Raw genomic sequence first — 23,293 nt, forward strand, 5'->3', positions numbered from 1 at the left:
ACACTGTTTCAGAGTCTGGCTAACTGGAAATAAGTGGATGGGGTGCAGTGCTCACACTCAGACGGGACTCTTCGGCAGTGGCTCTCAGCATCTGGCCAGCCAGTCTGATCTTCAGGACATCCACGATGAGTATGCATGAGAGAGATCTGCGTGCTCTGCCTCCATCCTCTGCAAACCTCCCTGCTGCATATTCACCACGGATATCCTGGAGAACCAGTCCTGGCTGTGGTTCTTGGGAATCAGAGTTGGCCACCCCTGCACCATTTGTTCATGAGTGAATAGCACACGGGGTCTCCCACCGGAATGACCGCACTGCTGGATTCAGTGGGATTGTGTTTAGAATATGTGAACGTACACGTCTGGCAGCTGGTCCAAGGGCCCTTGGCTTCCTGCCTACAGATTTCAACATCACCCATGTCCCCCTTTGGAGAAAACCATTCATCCGCTCGTCACGGGCACTCTCTGGTGACTCCCCTCGCTGTGCCGGGCCTCTGATGCCCTGCAAAGCTGGCAGCTGTGTTGCGAGGGGAAACAGGGCAGAAAGAGCAGCTCCGGAAGGAAAAAGCTGCAGCCTGCAGGGAGCGCCAGAGTCCCAGGTGCAATTCCAGGGGATTTGAGCTTCCGAACCTTCTGCTTTCAGACCCCGGACTCTGCTGCTGAATTACAGGAGAGAGTGCCTTGTCTTGAGTAGCAGGAGAGGGTCCGTCTCCCTTCCGTCCCTCTGTCACGCACACTGTACCTTGGCCTTGCTGGACGACGAGAAATACTCCTCCACAAAGAGAGCTCCTAGGGCCATGCCGAAGTGCTTGTTGGCCTGGGTCAGGCACATCTTCCCCAGCTCCAGCTGCTTCTCCGTGCCCTCCATCTCCTTGGAGAGCTCGTGGATGGCGTCACGGAAAGGGGTGGAGAGGTGCTCGCTCAGGACCACCACGATGCGCCAAATCATGTAATTGTGAAGGATCCTGGGGCAGGAATAAAAAGCAGACAGGGGAGCCTCCCGTAAGACGATTTCAAAGCGAGGCGCGGGGGCAGCGTTTCTGTCGCGCTGAGGGGGGGGGGGGGGCGATGCACTGAGCTGTGCTAAACTAACGTGACTGCGGGGTTGCAATCCACACACACCCTCTGACAATGAGAAACAGAGCTAGCCCACTCCTCAGCAAGAATCTTAATGCCGTACTAGCCTTAGACATTGGCCCCTGTGTGTTGTTAGCAGAGTAATTCAACAGAAGCACAATGCCAGGTTACGGCAGGACATGGCTGCCACGCACGCCTAGTGCCCTCCCTAGGGAACATGCACGGGATTCATCAGTTACCAGAGCGACTTCCTTTACTCGCATGGAAATTTGGGGCCTAATCAGAAGAGGGTAAGGCAGACCTGCTCCAGTGCAGGTCTGCCTTACCCTCAAAAATGGGAATGCAAAACCAACCAAAAATGGGAATGCAAAAATGGGAATGCAAAACCAACCAAAGGGGTGGCAAGCTACAGAACGGCTGGCTCCCTCTGAATCGACGCTCCGGCCAGCCACACCCTGGTCAGCGCGCTCCCCCTCCTGTGAGACCAGAAAGCCACGCCCACACTCCTGGGGCCCGCTTCCTCCTGGTGCACCGGCTTCCCCTATAGGAACGGGCAGAGGGCCTGCCAAGGCCCCCGTGCTGCTGCTGCTGCTGCTTCCACACCCTGAATGAGGGAGGGGGAGGGAAAGGAGAGGGAGTGGAGATTTGCTGGGGGGGGGGGGGGGGGGGGGGGGGGAGGGGCAGAGCTGTAAGGTTTGGGTTTTTTTTTGTTTTGGTCATGGTCTGGGGGTCATGTGAATTTTCAGGGGTTAAAACGGGGGGTCGGGATCATTGGGTAAATGGGAAGCAACTGCTGTAAAAATTTGGGAATTTTTTTCTTTTTTAAACGTCCTAATTACTGCACACGCTCTCTCACTGGACATCTTGATGTGGGGCAGGGAAAGAGATTGACCTTTGACCCTAATCAATGTCAATTCAAAGCTGCATACTTCTGCCGTAGACTAGAGTAGAGAGGCAAGGGAGAGAGAGAAGGATTAGAGAGGAGCAAGGGAGCTAAATGGAGAGGAAGGGGAACAATGTGAGAGAGACAGCCATGGAGGAAGAGAGAGGGAAGCTCAGTGACCCGCATCGGTAGTCACTGGTCCTTCAGAAGGTTTCACATCCTGTGAAGGTTTCAGTGTTGCAGGACCATGGTGGCTCCGGCAAACAAAAAAAGAAGTAAAAGCAGAAGAGAGCCTGACCCTCCAGCTATGGAAAGAGAGACAGAGAGCAGAGCTTCCTGGGAAATCAGATCCCATACTGCACACCCCCCCAGGGAAATCCTGATGCAAACCATCCCATTGGCATTCAGCGCACAGGCCGCTCCCAGCAGATCAATGCCCATTAGCTAAATGTCCTCTCTCTCTCTCTCCACCTGCACCGATGGCCCCTCTCGCGCAGCCTGGAAACTCTGTGGCACGAGCCCTGCTCAAGCCTAGGGCTGCGTGAAAGTGACAGCACTGGGAGGGGGAAGGCAAGTAGGACCACAGGCACTAATTGTTCTGGTGCATGAAATGTATACAGAGAAGACTGAATTCATGCAGCTGGCTTTTTGAGAAGTCCCTGTGATTGCTGGACGGGATTCCCCTGCCAGCTAGAAGTCCGAGGTAACGCAGGCCTGCTCTTCCATCTCGCCGTGCCCATGCAGCCCGATGCTCCCTGGCCTGCGGATCACATCAGGGCGCGAGGGCTGGAAAACCAGAAAGGGGACTGGATTCACCTCAGGCAGACGTGGGAAGGTCAATTTCATGGCCCCGATTTCCAACCTTCTCCAAGCGCAATCAATCGATTACCGACAATAACCCGGAACACACGGTGGGGAAGGGAGCAAGATGCCCCGAACTGGAGACGAGCAGGATGCAAGAGATGATAAAAAAAAACAGAACAGAACACAGCAGCAAAATGGGGGAAAGCCAAAAGCAAGGAAAACGAGAGGATCAGGCCGACGAGCTTCCATTAACCCGGGAATATAAAACGCCCCCCCCCCTGCAGCTGGCAGACGGAGCTGGAGCCCGGTGTGCGGGAAGGAGGCTGCCACGAGCTGCCGTGTATATATAAATATATATATAACACCACTGTACCTGGTGGGCGTGGAGCGAATCAGCTCAGAAACCTTCTGCATGTAGTCCGTGGCCAGCACAACTATTTCCTCGTCCTCTGAAAAGTCGTAATGGAATATTCTGTCCAGGAGGTGTTTCCATTTTAGCTGTTCGGAGGGGGGGGGGAGAACAGAAGTCACGTCAGAAAACCCTCTTCTCTCTCTCCATCGCTTTATTCATTTATTGTTTTTATAAAATGTTTTGCCTTTCCTTCTCACAAAAAAAACTTCCCATGCTGCCTTGGGCCTCAATGGAGCAGATCCAAGCACCGACGGCTGGGACATCGACCCCCCCCCCCCCAACGTCTGCGTGCAGATCTACGGTACGACACCCCCCCCCCCCCCCAGGGACGGCATGCGCTAAGCCTGCCATTTCTGGCGCAAGTTTTTACGCACCCGAGAGGCGAGTGCTGTTCCCCCATCTGTGTGGAAAGGTCGAAGGCCTAGCGCCCCCCCCGGGAGTGACCATTTTTCGGCAGGGCTTGCAGATTTATACCACAGACCAAAACACCAAGTGCCGTTCAGCGTGCGGAGGCCGAAGCTCGACGCTTCCTTGGCTCTCGCTGCTGCCCGATTCTCCTCAGCCCGCTCACCTTCCTGTGTGCAGTTCGGAAGTGTATGGCGGGTGTTTTAGACTCGATCTAATGTTTAGCACAGGCTCAGAAGAGCCGGAGATTTTTCAATGAAAGATTCAGTACAGGGGAAGGAAGTGTGGTGCTGGGGGGGGTTAGAGGAACGAGCCGGGGACTACTGACCTTGGCTACTTTCCATCCTGACTCTCCAGCCGAGGCACTGTAGGGACCAGCACCCTCCCCTCGCCAGCCTCCTTACGGTGCCTCTCTATACGGTTACTCCCAGCCGCGTCCCCCGATTAGCCAGCAGTGCTGCCAAGCAAGTTATGGGGGCATGGAAAAGGAGAAGGATAAACCCTCTCTTTCTCCGGGGACTGTGGCTGGCAGAGGGGAAGGGAGAGAGAGCAGCCCGTTAGAAAGCAGCTCTCATTTTTTCCAGGGGAGTGTAAACCCGCTCCCTACGCATCATGGGGCAGATTTTCTAACCTGCGCGTGCGGGGTACATTTGTGCGCGCTACCCGGCGCCACGCGCATGTTATAAAATCCAGGGGTCGGCGTGCGCGCGCAAGGGGGCGCACACTTGTGCACCTTGCATGCACCGAGTTCTAGGGGAGCCCCGATGGCTTTCCCCGTTCCCTCTGCTCCCCCCCCCACCTTCTTCTCCCTTCCCCTATCTAACTCACCCCCCAGCCCTACCTAAACCCCCCCTACCTTGCTTCAATTTTTATGCCTGCCTCTGGCAGGCGCATCTTGCGCGCGCCGGCCAGCTGCCGGCGCGCCATCCCCAGCACTGTGCCAGAGGCCTTGGTCCTGCCCCTGGACCGGCACCACGCCCCCCCCCCACCCCCTTCCCGCCCCTTTTTCAAAGCCCCGGGACACACACGCGCGTCCCGGGGCTTGCGCGCGCCGCCGAGCCTATGCAAAATGGGCTCGGCGCGCGCAGAAGCAGGTTTTTGGGGTTACACGCATAAGCCCTTTGAAAATCTACCCCTAAGTGATTTAGAGGCGAGTGCTGGCGGTTCTCGGACTCTGTGCAGCCCTCGGGACCCAACCTGCTTTGGCAGGTGTTTGCAGGTTTGCTGCTTTGACAGGGAAAGGAGGGAAGAGAGCACAGGAGGGAATGGAGGAGATATACAAGGAATAAAGAGGGGGGAGGAGAGAGTCCCGGCAGAGGGGACAGGAGGGAAGGTGAGACATCAGGAAAAGGAGAGGGAAGAAGGGACGAGAAGCGCAGCAGGAATGTGCCAGCAGAAGACAGGAAAGTGCAGGAGTCAGGGAAGAGAGCACAGGACAAAGAGAGAAAAGGCAAAGGGAGAGGCAGATGAACAGAAAAGGAATAAAAACAAATTCACTGAGAAAAGAGAGAAGAAACAAATCAACGGAAAATAAAAATGGAAGCAGGATAGAGACAGAGATGGAAGAGAGAATGATAAAACTGAGGGAGAAGCAGAGCAGAATATAAAGCACAGAATGCCAAAGGTTGGAAAATGATTTTATTTTCTAAAAGAGAATACTAATTTACCAATCAATAAAAAGAATCGTGGGACTAGATTCAAGCATATCCCACAGAGAGAAGATTGATGTTCTGGAAATAGCTGAATTTGGATGATTTTTCTAGTGTATCTCCCTTCTCAGCAGGATATATCCCAGAGGAATTAAACTGGGTCATTAATATTTTATTCTCATAACAAAAACTTGAAGACTGTTTGTTTTAAAAGTATCAGAACATTGCAAATTTTGAGACTAGGCTGGTAAACTTTTTCAGGATGGGGGGGAAGAGTTCCTCAGATCTCTTACCAACAGTTTGTTCACTGTGTCCACTGTTTGTAGCGTGTGATCGAGCGTCCCAGATCAGTTCCCCAAAAATCTGGTAACCTAATAGCAGGGGGCAGGAGCGCCAGTGCGGCACAAAAGAGGTAGCTCCTGCGGGTCAGCCAGCAGAAGAGAGGGTTGTGCATACACTAACCCTAACCTCCTCCTCTTCCCCTTTTGCACCCTTCGTACGGGTCACTTCCTGTGTCCTGCAGGGAAAGGACAGATGTATGTACTCTAAAGGCAGCCTGCTTCTCTGTTGCCAAACCTAAGGCTTCTAGAACAGTGGTCCCCCAACCCTGTCCTGGGGGGCCCACCAGCCAGTCGGGTTTTCAGGACATCCACAATGAATATGCATGAGAGAAAATTTGCAAGCACTGCCTCCATCACGTGCACATTTTCTCTCATGCATATTCATTGTGGATATCCTGAAAGCCCAACTGGCTGGTGGGCCCCCAGGACAGGGTTGGGGACCACTGTTCTAGAAGAATCAGACTCGGTTGAATCCAGTAGTTTAATGAAAAAAAAGAAAGGAAGAGGAGCAGATATTGAACTGAGCAGGGCCCTCTTCCACTCAGGGATCTGAGACCGGACATGCTGGTTGGACCAGTGAACGGTCTAGCCTGGCCTCCTGTCTCTGATAGTGGCCCCAGAGTTACTAGTAACCACCCAACAGTCCCAAACCAGAGTTTATCTAAGTGCTCCCTGGCCCCCACCCAATCTCTAATATCTGTTTATGTCCTTGTCTTTTTACGAACGCATCCAGACCCTTCTTGAACCCTGCTTACATGTAGCTGTGACTACATCCTGCTGACTGAAGAAATATTTTCTTGCCTTCATCTTGAAACTGCTAGCATACAGTTTCATTGGATGCCCCTGATCCTAATATTTTTGGGCAGGGTAAGCAACCATTGGCTTGTAGTTTGCTCTCTTCCATTCATGATCTTTGAAACCTCCATCAGTCTTCTCTTTCCCAAGTCTGACCCTGGTCCCAAAAGTGTAACCCAAAGGCCTAAATATATAATTGCACTTAACCACCACACTTAACCGCTACCTATAGAAGACATTAGGGCTCTGTTTGCTTCAGTAGTAGAGGGTATATTGTGCTTATATCTTTAAGTCTTAATGATGTCGTGCAGTGACATCTAGTGGTAGACAGGGGGAAACCTGAAGGAGTGAGGAATTCTCTTTCTTTGTGGCTCAGCCTTTTCTTCTCATTTTCTGCCTGCTTACTGTTTGCTTTGCCTGCTGGCATAGACACCTGTGGGGGGGGGGGGGGGCAACATATTTTTCCATGAAGGGCCCTGGGAAGGATCACGGGGACACAACCAAAGAGAACGGCCTATTCCGTTATCCTACCTTCCGATTCGGATGGATTTCTTGCTCGTGGGCTGTGCTGGATTTCCGCCAGGGATGGAATCCCCATTTCTAAGGGAACTGTTTTGCTGCTAGTGTTAGCTTTTGCTACTGCCTGCATTTCTGTAATTCTAGCAGTGGAAGTCCTGTCTTTGTGTTAAATAACTTTGGCATTATTCCCCACCCAAGGTGTGAATTACATCCTTTTCCCAGGGTTGGGTTCACCTGAGGAATATATATCCTTCAATCTTTCCTGGCAAGCAGGCAAGAGCCGCTACCTGCACTCTAAGAGAATTAAAGGCAAGGCCTTTGGTTAAACCCTCTTGTAGAAAAGACAAGACTTGAGAAATCGAAGCCTTAACCGTACGTATCCCCCGTTCAGTACACCAAGCTTCAAACGCTTTCCAAACTCGAACATATGAGAGGGATGTAGACTGCCGCCTAGCCTGCGAAAGCATAGCGATCACTGGCTCTGGTTATCCTCGCCACCTCAAGTGACGCCTTTCAAAAGCCAAGCCGCCAGACAAAAGCGATCTGCCTGGTCGGAAAATACGGGACCCTGACGGAGAAGATCGCGAAGATGGCTGAGGCGCAACGGAACGGACCGTCCATCGCTAGATTGACTAGATCTGCGAACCATGGTCGACGTGGCCATTCCGGAGCTACTAGGATCACCTTCCAGGGGTGCCTCTCTATCCGGCGCAATACTTTGCCCACCAGAGGCCACGGCGGAAAAACATACACGATTTCCCGAGGCCAAGGCACTACTAGAGCGTCGACTCCCTCGGCCCCGTATTCTCTCCTGCGACTGAAGAATCAATGGGCTTTTGCATTGAGCAGAGATGCCATCAAATTGACATGGGGATGGCCCCACCTCCTTTGAATGAGCCGCATCGCGGACTCCGCCAACTCCTACTCGCCTGGATCTAAGCTCTGACTGAGAAAATCGGCCTGGAAGTTTTTGACCCCTGCGATATGAGATGCTGCTAGCTGAACCAAGTACCGCTCCACCCATTGAAACAATTCCTGAGCTTCCAGTGCCACCCCCTGGCTCTTGGTCCCGCCCTGACATTGATGTAAGCAACCGTAGTGGCGTTGTCCGACAGAACCCTGACCGAATGACCCTGAATGAAGGGGAGAAAGGCTTGAAGAGCCAGCCGCACTGCCCTGGTCTCCAACCGGTTGATAGGCCATGAGGCTTCCACCGCCGACCGCTCCCCAACCAGAGAGACTGGCATCGGTAGTGAGCACTACCCACTCCGGAATTTCGAGATTAACTCCACACTGCAGATTGGAAGACTGTCGCCACCATGATAGGCTGTTTTGTGCCTATGCATCCAGCAAAACCAGTAAATGAAAAGCCTGCCACAAGGGATTCCATTTGTCCAACAGGGCCCTCTGAAGTTTATGCGCGAAGGCCAAAAACCCCCGAGAGCGGACTGCCGCAATTACTGACCATAGTGTCTCCATTCGAAACCGTGGAATCTTTAAGGACGTGTTGACCGATTTGAGGTCCAGAATGGGTCAAAACATTCCCTCCTTTTTCGGGACCACGAAATAGATGAAGTAACAACCCCTGCCCCGTTCCCAAGGCAGTACCAGGACCACCGCTCCCAAACTGCGCAACCAAAGTCTCCCGAACCGCACGATGCTTCACTGAGAATCCACACGGGGAGACTAAGAAGAGGTCGCGAATGGGATGTGCAAACTCTAAAGCGTAATAGTCTCTTATCACTGAGAGGACCCACTGATCCTGCGTGATTTTGGTCCACTCCCCGTAAAAATCTGCCAGACGGCCCTCTATATAGGGAACGGCAGAGTGAACTGGCCTCACTTTATTGGGAGGGCTTAACTGCTGCTGCTCCCCCAGCCGAGGGAGCTCTAAAAGGTCGTCACCCGCTGCAAAAGGACTGACCCCAATTCAAGCCCCACGGCTGAAAAGGCTTTTGTGACTGCGATCCTACGGGACCTCTAGAAGGACGAGACCGTCTGCCGTCCCTGAAGCGGGACCGGGATTGAAAAGCCTGGCAATTCCTCGGCTTGTCCTCCGGCAGCTGGTGCACCTTTGTCTCACTCAGTTGCTTGATGAGCTGTTCTAGCTGCTCTCCAAACAAGAGACGACCCTTGAAAGGCAAAGAATCTAACCGGGCCTTAGAAGATACATCCGCAGACCAGTGACGGAGCCAAAGTAAACATATGGCCGCGACCGCCAAACTCATAACATGCGACAGCGAACGCACCAAATCATACAGTGCGTGTCTGCCACATACGCGACCGCCGCCCCCACGCGATCTGCATCCGACGTGTTGGAACCAGGAAGTGCATCCTAAAAATTCTGCACTCATCTCAGACATGCTCTCTGCATAAAGCCTGAGCAAACGGCAGCCTGGAGCCCCAAGGCCGCACTCTCAAAAACCCTCTTAAGGTGAAGTTCTAATTTCTGATCCTGGACATCCTTGAGGGCCGCGGCCCCGCCACCGGAGTCGTAGTCTTTTTAGTGACCGCGGAAACCGCCGCATCCACCTGCGGAAGCGCAAAAAGCTCCAAGGTCTGTTCTGGCAAGGGGTAGAGTTTGGCCATAGTCCTACCTGTCCTCAAACCGGAGTCCGGGGAATCCCATTCGTGCTCAGTCAACTGCCGCCCCGACCTATGATACGGGAAGGCGGAAGGAGGAGCCCGAAGGCTGTCCAGGACGGGGTCCGCTCCATCCAATTCTGGAACTTCCTGAGGAGGTTTTAAACCCAGCTCCTCAAGGACCTGCGGAAGCAGAGGTGCCAACTCCTCCCTCCGGAACAACCGGAGAATCTTGGGATCATCCCCTTCTGCCACCGATGGCATTCCTATGTCATCACCTTGATCCGGGTCCGGAGAAGCCAGATCCTGCGCTGAGGAGCCTGGCGCTGCACCTGCCGGAGGGGCCTGGACCTGCAAGCCCCTTGTTGCCCCCCCTGGAGCTGGGCACCATTGGGATACCAGAGTCCCATGGCCGCGTGGACCATGTATCGGAACCTGGAGGCTGCAGACCCGGACCCTGAGGAGCCAGAGGCAAAAGGTGGCCCCCCTAAACCATCCTGCTGCGCCAGATAAGCTTGGTGCAGCAGGAGAATAAAATCTGGTGAAAAAGGCCGTGAACCTGGAGGCAAAATGGGGATCTGATCTCCCCCTGGTCCCTGAGGTAAAGGACCCGGATGACTTGCCCCTCCGGAGAGCCCCTGCGCATCAGGGAGTCCGAGATGAACTGGGTAGAGCCGTGGTGGAAGATCTCTCTCCCCCTCCAAAAATGGCGGTGTGCGTGAATCCAGCGCCAAAATGGCCGCTGCTCCCGCCTTGAGGGAGCCGGCAGCTCTGGGGTCCTAGGGAGGCTGAAAAAAATGGCCCGACTGTGGCAGCTGTGCGCTTACACAAGGACCGGTGTTTAAAAACCCCCGGGAGGAGGGAGGGCCCTTCCCCCCTCCGAGATGCACCCTGAGCAGAGCCCCAACTGACTAAGCCGTGCTGGGACCACTCCACACGTGTGGCAAGCTGAGCCGCGAACCATGCTGGCAAAACCAGAAAGTAAAGAAACTAAAAATAAATAAATAAAAAATAAGTACTAAAAACCGGCACAACCTGCGGAGGGGGGGAGGGGAGTCGTCCTGGAGCCTTACCCTTCAGCCGACTTCCTCTTCCTCTGAAAAAACTTTTTTTTTTAAACAAGCTAAAAATAAAACGCTGACAGGAAGATTTTCTCCTAAGCTGAGAGGAGCTGTCCAGTGCAAATCAGCTTCTTGAACAAGGAGGAAATCCCCTGAAAAGAAAAAGAAGAAGGGCTGGAAGCCGCACGGCTGGCCTCGTGAGGGGGAGGGATCTGGACCACCAGATATACACCCCACGGAACTAAATTGGACCTTAAGTGGTCCACCTCAACCGAAGAAGGAATGGTTCCACAAGGAACAAGTCCCCTGGGAGGAAGGCTCACCGAAAAGAAGAAAAAAAACCTAAAAGCAAGGGTAAAGAAAAAGACTGCAGGTTTTATGCACCCGCCATCTGCTGGAGACAGAGAAATACTGAGCTCCTGCAGGTGGCACCAGGGCTTTTTCAAGCAGTGTCAGCAAGGGTTTGCTCTGTCTCCATCTGCTGGCAGGGATGAATAAACGCAGGAGTCTGGACTGATCCGGGTACGTACAGGGAACTTTGGCGTTATTCACCACCCAAGATGTGAATTACATCCTTTTCCCAGGGTTGGGTTCACCTGAGGGATATAATATCCGGTGCACAGGGCGTCCAAGAGGCCATTTCACTTGGGGGCAAAGGAGAAAATCTGTTCATGACACAGAGAGGAAATTGTTTTCCCCTGCAAGCTGAGGAATATCCTGAGCCTGATCTACTACACCCCATCTTTTCAGGACCTACAAACCATTGCAAGGTTTATACTCAGTCGCATTTTATGTAACCTTAAATTGGGGGTCACACCAGCTATACAGGCCTTAACCTCTTCGGCCTCTCTTTCTACGAGCAATGCTCTTATTTCCTCATCATTCTGCTTGCTCTTCTCTGTATCTTCTCAAGCTCCGCCACATCCTTTTTTTTTGCAATGGGAGGGGGGGGGGGGGCGCGACCAGAACTGCAAGCAGCGCTCCATGACTGGTCAAACGCCTTTCCGAATTATCTCTGACACACAGCTGACATTTTTTGGCTGCTGGTGCACAGTGCGCCGCAGTAATGCCAGGGTCCCTCTCCTGACAGCATCTCTCCAGAGAAGACCCCCAGCTGCAGGCGCGAGTGGCTGGGATTTAATTCTCTCCATGCTCCCCTCGCTCTGCACCTGTCTGTATTAAATTCCACTTGCGTGCCCAAGTTCCCCATCTTTCTAGATCCTCCTGCAGTTTTAAACAATCAGTTTGTGCATTAACTATAGGTACAAGTTGCTTTTCTGTTAACTTTAGGGGCTCCTCAAGAATTAATGCCTGCTATGGGCAGACGTAAATTTTTGAGAGTAAAAATGTGCGCATCGGGCATAATTTTTTTTTTCTCCATAAATGGGTAATAGCTAATACCCTCATCACCATGAATTTACATATGATGAGCGCTATTAGCAACACGCTGGTTTGGATGTGCCTTTTGGACACACTAATCCCCTTATTGCATATCCCAGGCTTTACCCCTCACTCCCCCACAGCTAAGGATCCTCTGTGCTTATCCCAGGCTTTACCCCTCACTCCCTCACAGCTAAGGATCCTCTGTGCTTATCCCAGGCTTTACCCCTCACTCCCCCACAGCTAAGGATCCTCTGTGCTTATCCCAAGCTTTACCCCTCACTCCCCCACAGCTAAGGATCCTCTGTGCTTATCCCAGGCTTTATCCCTCACTCCCCCACAGCTAAGGATCCTCTGTGCTTATCCCAGGCTTTACCTCTCACTCCCCCACAGCTAAGGATCCTCTGTGCTTATCCCAGGCTTTACCTCTCACTCCCCCACAGCTAAGGATCCTCTGTGCTTATCCCAGGCTTTACCTCTCACTCCCCCACAGCTAAGGATCCTTTATGCTTATCCCAGGCTTTACCCCTCACTCCCCCACAGCCAAGGATCCTCTGTGCTTATCCCAGGCTTTACCTCTCACTCCCCCACAGCTAAGGATCCTCTGTGCTTATCCCAGGCTTTACCCCTCACTCCCCCACAGCTAAGGATCCTCTGTGCTTATCCCAGGCTTTACCTCTCACTCCCCCACAGCTAAGGATCCTTTATGCTTATCCCAGGCTTTACCCCTCACTCCCCCACAGCCAAGGATCCTCTGTGCTTATCCCAGGCTTTACCCCTCACTCCTCCACAGCTAAGGATCCTCTGTGCTTATCCCAGGCTTTACCCCTCACTCCCCCACAGCTAAGGATCCTCTGTGCTTATCCCAGGCTTTATCCCTCACTCCCTCACAGCTAAGGATCCTCTGTGCTTATCCCAGGCTTTACCTCTCACTCCCTCACAGCTAAGGATCCTCTGTGTCCATCATTGTACTCAGGTTTCTCTTGGTTCATCCCAGGTTTTTACGTCCCCTGGGATTCTGTTCTTTGCATCTTTCACCCTTTATGTCCGGATACATTTCCTTGTATTCCTCAGTCTACCTGCTTTGCATCTCAGTTCACGAGCCCTTAAACTAGAACCTCATTTCCACTGGAGAATCTTTCTGCTTTTTCCTTGCTCCCCCCCCCCCCCCCAATCACAGTCTGCCTTTTCTCCAACCCCCCTGCCCCCCAGGCCTACCTGAATACAGTCACCCGGCTTCGCTCTTCGGTTCACAGCTTTGCCTTCCCGATTACTCTCCCTGCTTCTTGCAGCCTTGGCCGATAGCCTGGGGGGGGGGGGGAGGGGAAGACTTTCTGAGAGCTCTCCCTACCTTACGGAGGCTCAGCGTTTGGCCCTCCTCACCTGAAGGCAGATCTCTATCGTTCCTTCAGCATCCTGCGCGACTCAGGCGACGTTTTTCAGAGCCGGGGACATTATGAGCGTTTGAGTTTATCTTGCTTAGCTCTGCGTACACCGCCAGCGCTACGCGATCACCGTCGCCGTCAAATCGCCCCGTCAGCTGGCGGGGGTCTGACAGACTAGGGGCGAGAACAGAGGCCACAGCGCGGCCCGGCTAGAGCCGCCAACACCGGACTTTGCTTCAGAGAAGCCGCGGGGGCCCCCTTTGCATGGGCTTCGCTCGCCGCAGCGCTGCATAGGTGGGTGCGGGCCGGGCAGGGGGAGGGGGGGGGGAGGCAGCGCTACTCACGTTTGGCGCGATCTGCTGCAGCTCAGACAGGGTGACCTTGTTGTACATGGTGCTGATGTCTCTCCTCAGGTCGTCGTACTCCGAAATGGTGATCTGAAGCCAGAGACGAGACAGACCGTGACCCTCGGCAGCTGCCGTCGTGGGGCCCCCCCCCAGCACACTGCTGCGGGGTCCCCCTGGGGCAACGAAAGGTAACTTGGTTGGTGGGGGAGGGGGAGCAGGGGTAAAACAGGGAAAGCAATTAAGCGAAGTGGTGATGTCTTCGGGGAGGGGTGACCGTCTCCGATAGCCACAAGGCGCCTGAGAATCTGTCCATCTGCTGTCGTTTTATGCCTTTAGTCACGGCACATTAATATCACGTTCGGAAGGTCGATGCCTTTGACGCTTATTATGGGGGTGAATGATGTGGGAGGACTCGATATTTAACAAGGGGGGGGGATGGTCACGGAGCAGGGTGGGCCATCTTGTTGAGCTGTAAGTTATGAAATGGGAGTCTCTCTCTCTCTGATATAATCTCATGCGGGTCCAGACTCTTGTAGTGTTCAGACTCATCTCTCGAAAGATTGCCTCTCTGATAATTATATTAAGCTCTGGGGAATTGCTGGTACAACTATAGAGATGGGGGGGGGGGGGGGGGGGGGGGGTGGCCCGGCCCGGGAAGCGTGAATGCTGCTGCTGAGATGGGAGTGGAAAGGGCGGATGCTGTTTACTGGTACAGAGACGGGGCTGAGCTGGGAAGCAGGAAGTAGGGATGTGCATTCGTTTCATACGTTTCATATTACATGCTTGTATAGGAAACGTATGAAACGAATGCACATCCCTAGCAGGAAGTCTGTTCCTCAGGTGGGAGTAGGACGTGGCACTGCTGATACTGGTGATGAAGTGGAAGTTGAGACCTGGGAAAGCCGGTGCTGAGATGGAAGCGGGGATGCTGGTGGTGATGCTGAAATGGCCCAGGGAATGGGTGGGCAAGGCCCAGCGGTGCACGCACACCCCCCCATCGCCTCACAGCGCTGACAGACTCACGTTGGCAAGCTGCTGCTCCAGCTGCAGAATCTCCTCCGCCTTCTGCTGCACGTCGTCTGCCCCAAGCAGGCCTAGGAGTCGCTCCATGAAGAGCTTGTAGGCGGCCAAGATCTGATTGGTGAAAAAAAAAAAAAAAGAGTCAGTGTCAGAACCGAGCCTCACCACTGTCATGCTGCTCCTGTGCTCACTGATGCCCTCACTGGTGTTTGCTGATCTTCCTCCCAGCCATGAGGCTCTGGAAAGCAGCTGTGCCAGTGGCCTATCATTTCAGCAGTGGAGAGCACTGGGGCCGCTCCAGAAAATCACCTTTCCCATGGGCCACCCTCACCAGGAAATGGAAATAGCCAAGGAGCAGGTGAGGCAGAGAGGATGGGGATGTCAAAATTAGTTCACATTTTGTTTTAAAAAAAATGTGTTTGGATTAAGGTACCCTGTTCATTCCAGGTGGTGAGGGAGGGGGGGGGGGGGGGAGGGAGGGGATGAGACACAACGTGATTTGGGTTATAAATCGTTGGCATTGCTGACTATACCGCACTCTGTTAAGATTTATGAATCCATTCTTGTTCTGCTGCATTGTATATGTTTGTGGTGCTTGGTATTGTACTGTTCTTTTTCTTTTTGTTGGAGTTGCCAATAAAAAAGTGCTTATATACAAAAAAAAAAAAAAAGTGTTTGCATCCTAGTACAAGGCTTCTGATACTGACTCTCCTTTAGCCTTTGCCACCACTATTTGTGCACGTGTGCCAGTATGCCTCATAAGCATGTGTCTAGTCTCCGCAGCGAAATCTACTTTTGTCTGTGTGTGTGTGCATGCATGTGTATATTTGCTTGTGTCTGCCTGTGCATGCATGTGTATCTGATTTCCTTTTCGTCTGTATATGGCTGTATATGTGCACATGCACAGTTCTGCATGTATCTGTCTTTCTTTCTGTCTGTATATGGCTGTGTATGTGCACATGCAGAGATCTGCTTGTGTCTGTACATCAGTATATTTGCCTGCCTATAATGTGTCTGTGTAAGGCTGTGTGTGCATGCATGTGTATTCTGACTTCCTTTTCATCTGTATATGGCTGTGTATGTGCACATGCACAGATCTGCATTGTCTTTCTTTCTGTCTGTATACGGCTGTGTATGTGCACATGCACAGTTCTGCATGTATCTGTCTTTCTTTCTGTCTGTATATGGCAGTGTATGTGCACATGCACAGATCTGCATGAATCTGTCTTTCTTTCTGTCTGTATATGGCTGTGTATGTGCACATGCACAGATCTGCATGTATCTGTCTTTCTTTCTGTCTGTATATGGCTGTGTATGTGCACATGCACAGATCTGCTTGTGTCTGTACATCAGTATATTTGCCTGCCTATAATGTGTCTGCATAAGGCTGTGTGTGCATGCATGTGTATCTTACTTCCTTTTCATCTGTATATGGCTGTGTATGTGCACATGCACAGATCTGCATTGTCTTTCTTTCTGTCTGTATATGGCTGTGTATGTGCACAGGCACAGATCTGCATGTATCTGTCTTTCTTTCTGTCTGTATATGGCTGTATATGTGCACATGCACAGATCTGCTTGTGTCTGTACATCAGTATATTTGCCTGCCTATAATGTGTCTGTGTGTGCATGCATGTGTATATTTGCTTGTGTCTGCCTGTGCATGCATGTGATCTGACTTCCTTTTCGTCTGTATATGGCTGTGTATGTGCACATGCAGAGATCTGCTTGTGTCTGTACATCAGTATATTTGCCTGCCTATAATGTGTCTGTGTAAGGCTGTGTGTGCATGCATGTATAACTGACTTCCTTTTCGTCTGTATATGGCTGTGTATGTGCACATGCACAGATCTGCTTGTGTCTGTACATCAGTATATTTGCCTGCCTATAATGTGTCTGTGTAAGGCTGTGTGTGCATGCATGTGTATTCTGACTTCCTTTTCATCTGTATATGGCTGTGTATGTGCACATGCACAGATCTGCATGTATCTGTCTTTCTTTCTGTCTGTATATGGCTGTGTATGTGCACATGCACAGTTCTGCATGTATCTGTCTTTCTTTCTGTCTGTATATGGCAGTGTATGTGCACATGCACAGATCTGCATGAATCTGTCTTTCTTTCTGTCTGTATATGGCTGTGTATGTGCACATGCACAGATCTGCATGTATCTGTCTTTCTTTCTGTCTGTATATGGCTGTGTATGTGCACATGCAGAGATCTGCTTGTGTCTGTACATCAGTATATTTGCCTGCCTATAATGTGTCTGTGTAAGGCTGTGTGTGCATGCATGTGTATTCTGACTTCCTTTTCATCTGTATATGGCTGTGTATGTGCACATGCACAGATCTGCATGTATCTGTCTTTCTTTCTGTCTGTATATGGCTGTGTATGTGCACATGCACAGATCTGCATGTATCTGTCTTTCTTTCTGTTTGTATATGGCTGTGTATGTGCACATGCACAGATCTGCTTGTGTCTGTACATCAGTATATTTGCCTGCCTATAATGTGTCTGTGTAAGGCTGTGTGTGCATGCATGTGTATCTGACTTCCTTTTCGTCTGTATATGGCTGTGTATGTGCACATGCACAGATCTGCTTGTGTCTGTACATCAGTATATTTGCCTGCCTATAATGTGTCTGTGTAAGGCTGTGTGTGCATGCATGTGTATCTGACTTCCTTTTCGTCTGTATATGGCTGTGTATGTGCACATGCACAGTTCTGCATGTATCTGTCTTTCTTTCTGTCTGTATATGGCAGTGTATGTGCACATGCACAGATCTGCATGAATCTGTCTTTCTTTCTGTCTGTATATGGCTGTGTATGTGCACATGCACAGATCTGCATGTATCTGTCTTTCTTTCTGTCTGTATATGGCTGTGTATGTGCACATGCACAGATCTGCTTGTGTCTGTACATCAGTATATTTGCCTGCCTATAATGTGTCTGCATAAGGCTGTGTGTGCATGCATGTGTATCTTACTTCCTTTTCATCTGTATATGGCTGTGTATGTGCACATGCACAGATCTGCATTGTCTTTCTTTCTGTCTGTATATGGCTGTGTATGTGCACAGGCACAGATCTGCATGTATCTGTCTTTCTTTCTGTCTGTATATGGCTGTATATGTGCACATGCACAGATCTGCTTGTGTCTGTACATCAGTATATTTGCCTGCCTATAATGTGTCTGTGTGTGCATGCATGTGTATATTTGCTTGTGTCTGCCTGTGCATGCATGTGATCTGACTTCCTTTTCGTCTGTATATGGCTGTGTATGTGCACATGCAGAGATCTGCTTGTGTCTGTACATCAGTATATTTGCCTGCCTATAATGTGTCTGTGTAAGGCTGTGTGTGCATGCATGTATAACTGACTTCCTTTTCGTCTGTATATGGCTGTGTATGTGCACATGCACAGATCTGCTTGTGTCTGTACATCAGTATATTTGCCTGCCTATAATGTGTCTGTGTAAGGCTGTGTGTGCATGCATGTGTATTCTGACTTCCTTTTCATCTGTATATGGCTGTGTATGTGCACATGCACAGATCTGCATGTATCTGTCTTTCTTTCTGTCTGTATATGGCTGTGTATGTGCACATGCACAGTTCTGCATGTATCTGTCTTTCTTTCTGTCTGTATATGGCAGTGTATGTGCACATGCACAGATCTGCATGAATCTGTCTTTCTTTCTGTCTGTATATGGCTGTGTATGTGCACATGCACAGATCTGCATGTATCTGTCTTTCTTTCTGTCTGTATATGGCTGTGTATGTGCACATGCAGAGATCTGCTTGTGTCTGTACATCAGTATATTTGCCTGCCTATAATGTGTCTGTGTAAGGCTGTGTGTGCATGCATGTGTATTCTGACTTCCTTTTCATCTGTATATGGCTGTGTATGTGCACATGCACAGATCTGCATGTATCTGTCTTTCTTTCTGTCTGTATATGGCTGTGTATGTGCACATGCACAGATCTGCATGTATCTGTCTTTCTTTCTGTTTGTATATGGCTGTGTATGTGCACATGCACAGATCTGCTTGTGTCTGTACATCAGTATATTTGCCTGCCTATAATGTGTCTGTGTAAGGCTGTGTGTGCATGCATGTGTATCTGACTTCCTTTTCGTCTGTATATGGCTGTGTATGTGCACATGCACAGATCTGCTTGTGTCTGTACATCAGTATATTTGCCTGCCTATAATGTGTCTGTGTAAGGCTGTGTGTGCATGCATGTGTATCTGACTTCCTTTTCGTCTGTATATGGCTGTGTATGTGCACATGCACAGATCTGCTTGTGTCTGTACATCAGTATATTTGCCTGCCTATAATGTGTCTGTGTAAGGCTGTGTGTGTATGCATGTGTATCTGACTTCCTTTTCGTCTGTATATGGCTGTGTATGTGCACATGCACAGATCTGCTTGTGTCTGTACATCAGTATATTTGCCTGCCTATAATGTGTCTGTGTAAAGCTGTGTGTACATGCATAAGAACATAAGAAAATGCCATACTGGGTCAGACCAAGGGTCCATCAAGCCCAGCATCCTGTTTCCAACAGTGGCCAATCCAGGCCATAAGAACCTGGCAAGTACCCAAAAACTAAGTCTATTCCATGTAACCATTGCTAATGGCAGTGGCTATTCTCTAAGTGAACTTAATAGCAGGTAATGGACTTCTCCTCCAAGAACTTATCCAATCCTTTTTTAAACACAGCTATACTAACTGCACGAACCACATTCTCTGGCAACAAATTCCAGAGTTTAATTGTGCGTTGAGTAAAAAAGAACTTTCTCCGATTAGTTTTAAATGTGCCCCATGCTAACTTCATGGAGTGCCCCCTAGTCTTTCTACTATCCGAAAGAGTAAATAACCGATTCACATCTACCCGTTCTAGACCTCTCATGATTTTAAACACCTCTATCATATCCCCCCTCAGTCGTCTCTTCTCCAAGCTGAAAAGTCCTAACCTCTTTAGTCTTTCCTCATAGGGGAGTTGTTCCATTCCCCTTATCATTTTGGTAGCCCTTCTCTGTACCTTCTCCATCGCAATTGTACACAGTATTCAAGGTGCGGTCTCACCATGGAGCGATACAGAGGCATTATGACATTTTCTGTTTTATTCATCATTCCTTTTCTAATAATTCCCAACATTCTGTTTGCTTTTTTGACTGCCGCAGCACACTGCACCGATGATTTCAATGTGTTATCTACTATGACACCTAGATCTCTTTCTTGGGTTGTAGCACCTAATATGGAACCCAGCATTGTGTAATTATAGCATGGGTTATTTTTCCCTATATGCATCACCTTGCACTTATCCACATTAAATTTCATCTGCCATTTGGATGCCCAATTTTCCAGTCTCACAAGGTCTTCCAGCAATTTATCACAATCTGCTTGTGATTTAACTACTCTGAGCAATTTTGTGTCATCTGCAAATTTGATTATCTCACTCGTCGTATTTCTTTCCAGATCATTTATAAATATATTGAACAGTAAGGGTCCCAATACAGATCCCTGAGGCACTCCACTGTCCACTCCCTTCCACTGAGAAAATTGCCCATTCAATCCTACTCTCTGTTTCCTGTCTTTTAGCCAGTTTGCAATCCACGAAAGGACATCGCCACCTATCCCATGACTTTTTACTTTTCCTAGAAGCCTCTCATGAGGAACTTTGTCAAACGCCTTCTGAAAATCCAAGTATACTATATCTACCGGTTCACCTTTATCCACATGTTTATTAACTCCTTCAAAAAAGTGAAGCAGATTTGTGAGGCAAGACTTGCCCTGGGTAAAGCCATGCTGACTTTGTTCCATTAAACCATGTCTTTCTATATGTTCTGTGATTTTGATGTTTAGAATACTTTCCACTATTTTTCCTGGCACTGAAGTCAGGCTAACCGGTCTGTAGTTTCTCGGATTGCCCCTGGAGCCCTTTTTAAATATTGGGGTTACATTTGCTATCCTCCAGTGTATTCTGACTTCCTTTTCATCTGTATATGTGCCTATATGTTTCTGCATAAGGCTGTGTGTGCATATATGTGTATTCTGACTTCCTTTTCATTTGTATATTGCTTTGTATATGCACATGCACAGATCTGCATGTATCTGTCTTTCTTTCTCTCTGTATATGGCTGTATATGTGCACATGCACAGATCTGCTTGTGTCTGTACATCAGTATATGTGCCTGCCTATAATGTGTCTGCATAAGGCTGTGTGTGCATGCATGTGTATCAGACTTCCTTTTCGTCTGTATATGGCTGTGTATGTGCACATGCACAGATCTGCATGTATCTGTCTTTCTTTCTCTCTGTATATGGCTGTATATGTGCACATGCACAGATCTGCTTGTGCCTGTACATCAGTATATGTGCCTGCCTATAATGTGTCAGTGTAAGGCTGTGTGTGCATGCAGTTGCTACACGTTATGGTACCTGAGCTTTTGCTTTCGCTGATGAGGCTGATTTCTCTCTCATGAACTGATCATTTTCTCTGAGTGCCCTTCCTGCTTACCTTCTCGCTCTCCTCATCCTGTCCAAGGTACAGCGTTCTCTCTGGCAGTGTCAGTCCATCCTGGTCAATCTGTGCAAGTGGTAAAAAATTCAGAGCATCAACGAGCCACACCCGCACCTGCTTCCTCCCCTCCCTCCTTCCACTGGCTCTTTCCACTCCTTACCACCAGGCCCTTCTTCCCCTCTCGTCTGTGACCCACCCCTCATCCCCAAACCATTCAATCTCCATTTACTGCTCTAAGCGCATGCCCGCCTCAGCTCTACCTGACCCAGGAGGAGGGACTGCAAACTAACAACCCCCCTATTGCCAAATATCAATGGAAATGTTGCACAATTGCACCTTCATTTTTTCACCCAGTGGTTTCCTCCTGCTCCTCTCAGAACCAGGAGTGGGATCTGGCGCCCTGAGCCATCATTCACAACCTCCCAGCTCGCTTTGCTCCAGTCACTGCAGTGACCGTCCTGGGCTGGGGGGGCGCAGGTGCCTGGACTCTTTCCTAAATTCAGCCACTAGGGGTCACCACTCTCTCCCACTCAGGGACTGTGAACACCACCACCGAGTGGAAGCTCTGAGGCGGGGATTGAACCCCTCCCCTGGTCTGTCTCCGCGTGGCATCGCGCAGCTTCGCCCTGCTGATGGTCCCACCGGGACTAGCCCTGAATCGCATCTCCTTAATGCTAAAAGGGGGTTGCCTCGAGAGCCTGCCCCGTGACTGGGAGGTGGCGCGGCAGGGGGGCAGAACGTGAGAAGGAAATTCTCGTGCTTAAAATTAATTCAAAATTAAAGGGACATCTTGAATTATCGTGGCTGAGCTTTTTGACAACCCGCGTACGTCTGCTGCGTAATATCTGTATTCATGGCATCTGTACAAAATCTTGGGGAAAGAAAAGGAAACACCAGCAGAGCAGAGTGTCTGGTACCCAATACTCAGGGCTGGAGACATCGTCAGGGCACAAGAGACCATCTGACTGCTCCGTGTGATAGTCACGGAGAGAGGCAATGCCGGTCAGGCAAGAGGCGCTGCAGCTGCTGCTACTGGTGAGGCATGGGAAGCACTGAAGGAAGATCCGCAGCTTAGGGTGGCCAAAAACTCAGTCCAACTCCATCCGCAACTGGAAGCTGAACATCTTTGCATACCTAGGTACTTTTGATTTCCTGAGAATCTGGCGAATTAGCAGAGCATGCACCCAAAATTTCTCACATACACACTCGCATGTTCATTCATACATCCACACTCACTCTCATCCCTCTCATTCGCACCCAGACTCTCACACATACACACTCATGTTCACTCTCATACTCGCTCATTCTCATACACCCACACCTCTCTCATTAATACCCAGACTCTCACACACATACACACTCGCATGTTCACTCTCATACACCCACACTCACTTTCATACCTCTCATTCACACCCAGACTCTCACACACATACACACTCGCATGTTCACTCTCATCCACCCACACTCACTCTCATACCTCTCATTCACACCCAGACACTCACACACATGCACACTCACTCAATTCTTCCCATCTTCCAAACACACACTCACCTCAGTAACACCCTCCACTGCCAAATGCTTTGTGAATTAACAAACAAAAAAAAGGAACCTAGAACCTTGCCATACTATACATAGAAACATAGAAATGATGGCAGAAGAAGACCAAACGGCCCATCCAGTCTGCCCAGCAAGCTACGCACTTTATCCATTTTTTCCCCTTTTTTTCTCTCCCACCTGTTACTATTGGCTTCCAGTACCCTCCAGCCCTAATTCCCCACCACCAATTTAGAGAGCAGCGCCGTATCTGCATCCAAGTGAACGTCCAGCTCAATTAGCGGTAGCAACCGCTGTAACAAGCAGGCCACACCCATATCCCATACTCTTACCCACCCCTGTTTTTATTTTTTGTTTTTTTTTTTTGGAGATAGCAGCCCTCCATCCTTCCGCTCCGTAAAGGTGGAACATCAACTACTGGCCACTGGCATCCCGCTCCGTAATTGCCTCTGTGGCTACTGCCGCTCCGTGCAGTGTTTGAATGCCTCTTTGGCTACTGCTGCTCCGTGCAGTGTTTTGCTGCCTCCTGGAGTACTAAAGCTCAGTACTAAAGCTCAGCATTCA

General features: G+C 50.2%; 1 protein-coding gene across 4 annotated transcripts in view; it reads right to left on the minus strand.

The window, feature by feature from the left end:
* Positions 1–23,293, minus strand: part of ECEL1 (endothelin converting enzyme like 1) — an 88,684-nt gene that overhangs the window by 20,634 nt on the left and 44,757 nt on the right. For all 4 annotated transcript variants that reach the window (XM_029616293.1, XM_029616290.1, XM_029616292.1 and 1 more), the window contains exons 3-7: positions 21,173–21,241; positions 14,662–14,772; positions 13,636–13,728; positions 3,135–3,259; positions 740–962 (exon numbers count right to left, since the gene is read on the minus strand). In XM_029616293.1, coding sequence (XP_029472153.1) covers positions 740–962; positions 3,135–3,259; positions 13,636–13,728; positions 14,662–14,772; positions 21,173–21,241 — 621 coding nt within the window. The remainder of the gene's footprint in view (positions 1–739; positions 963–3,134; positions 3,260–13,635; positions 13,729–14,661; positions 14,773–21,172; positions 21,242–23,293) is intronic.

This window comes from Rhinatrema bivittatum, chromosome 9, assembly GCF_901001135.1.
Source record: "Rhinatrema bivittatum chromosome 9, aRhiBiv1.1, whole genome shotgun sequence".
In the NCBI taxonomy this organism is placed as follows: domain Eukaryota; kingdom Metazoa; phylum Chordata; class Amphibia; order Gymnophiona; family Rhinatrematidae; genus Rhinatrema; species Rhinatrema bivittatum.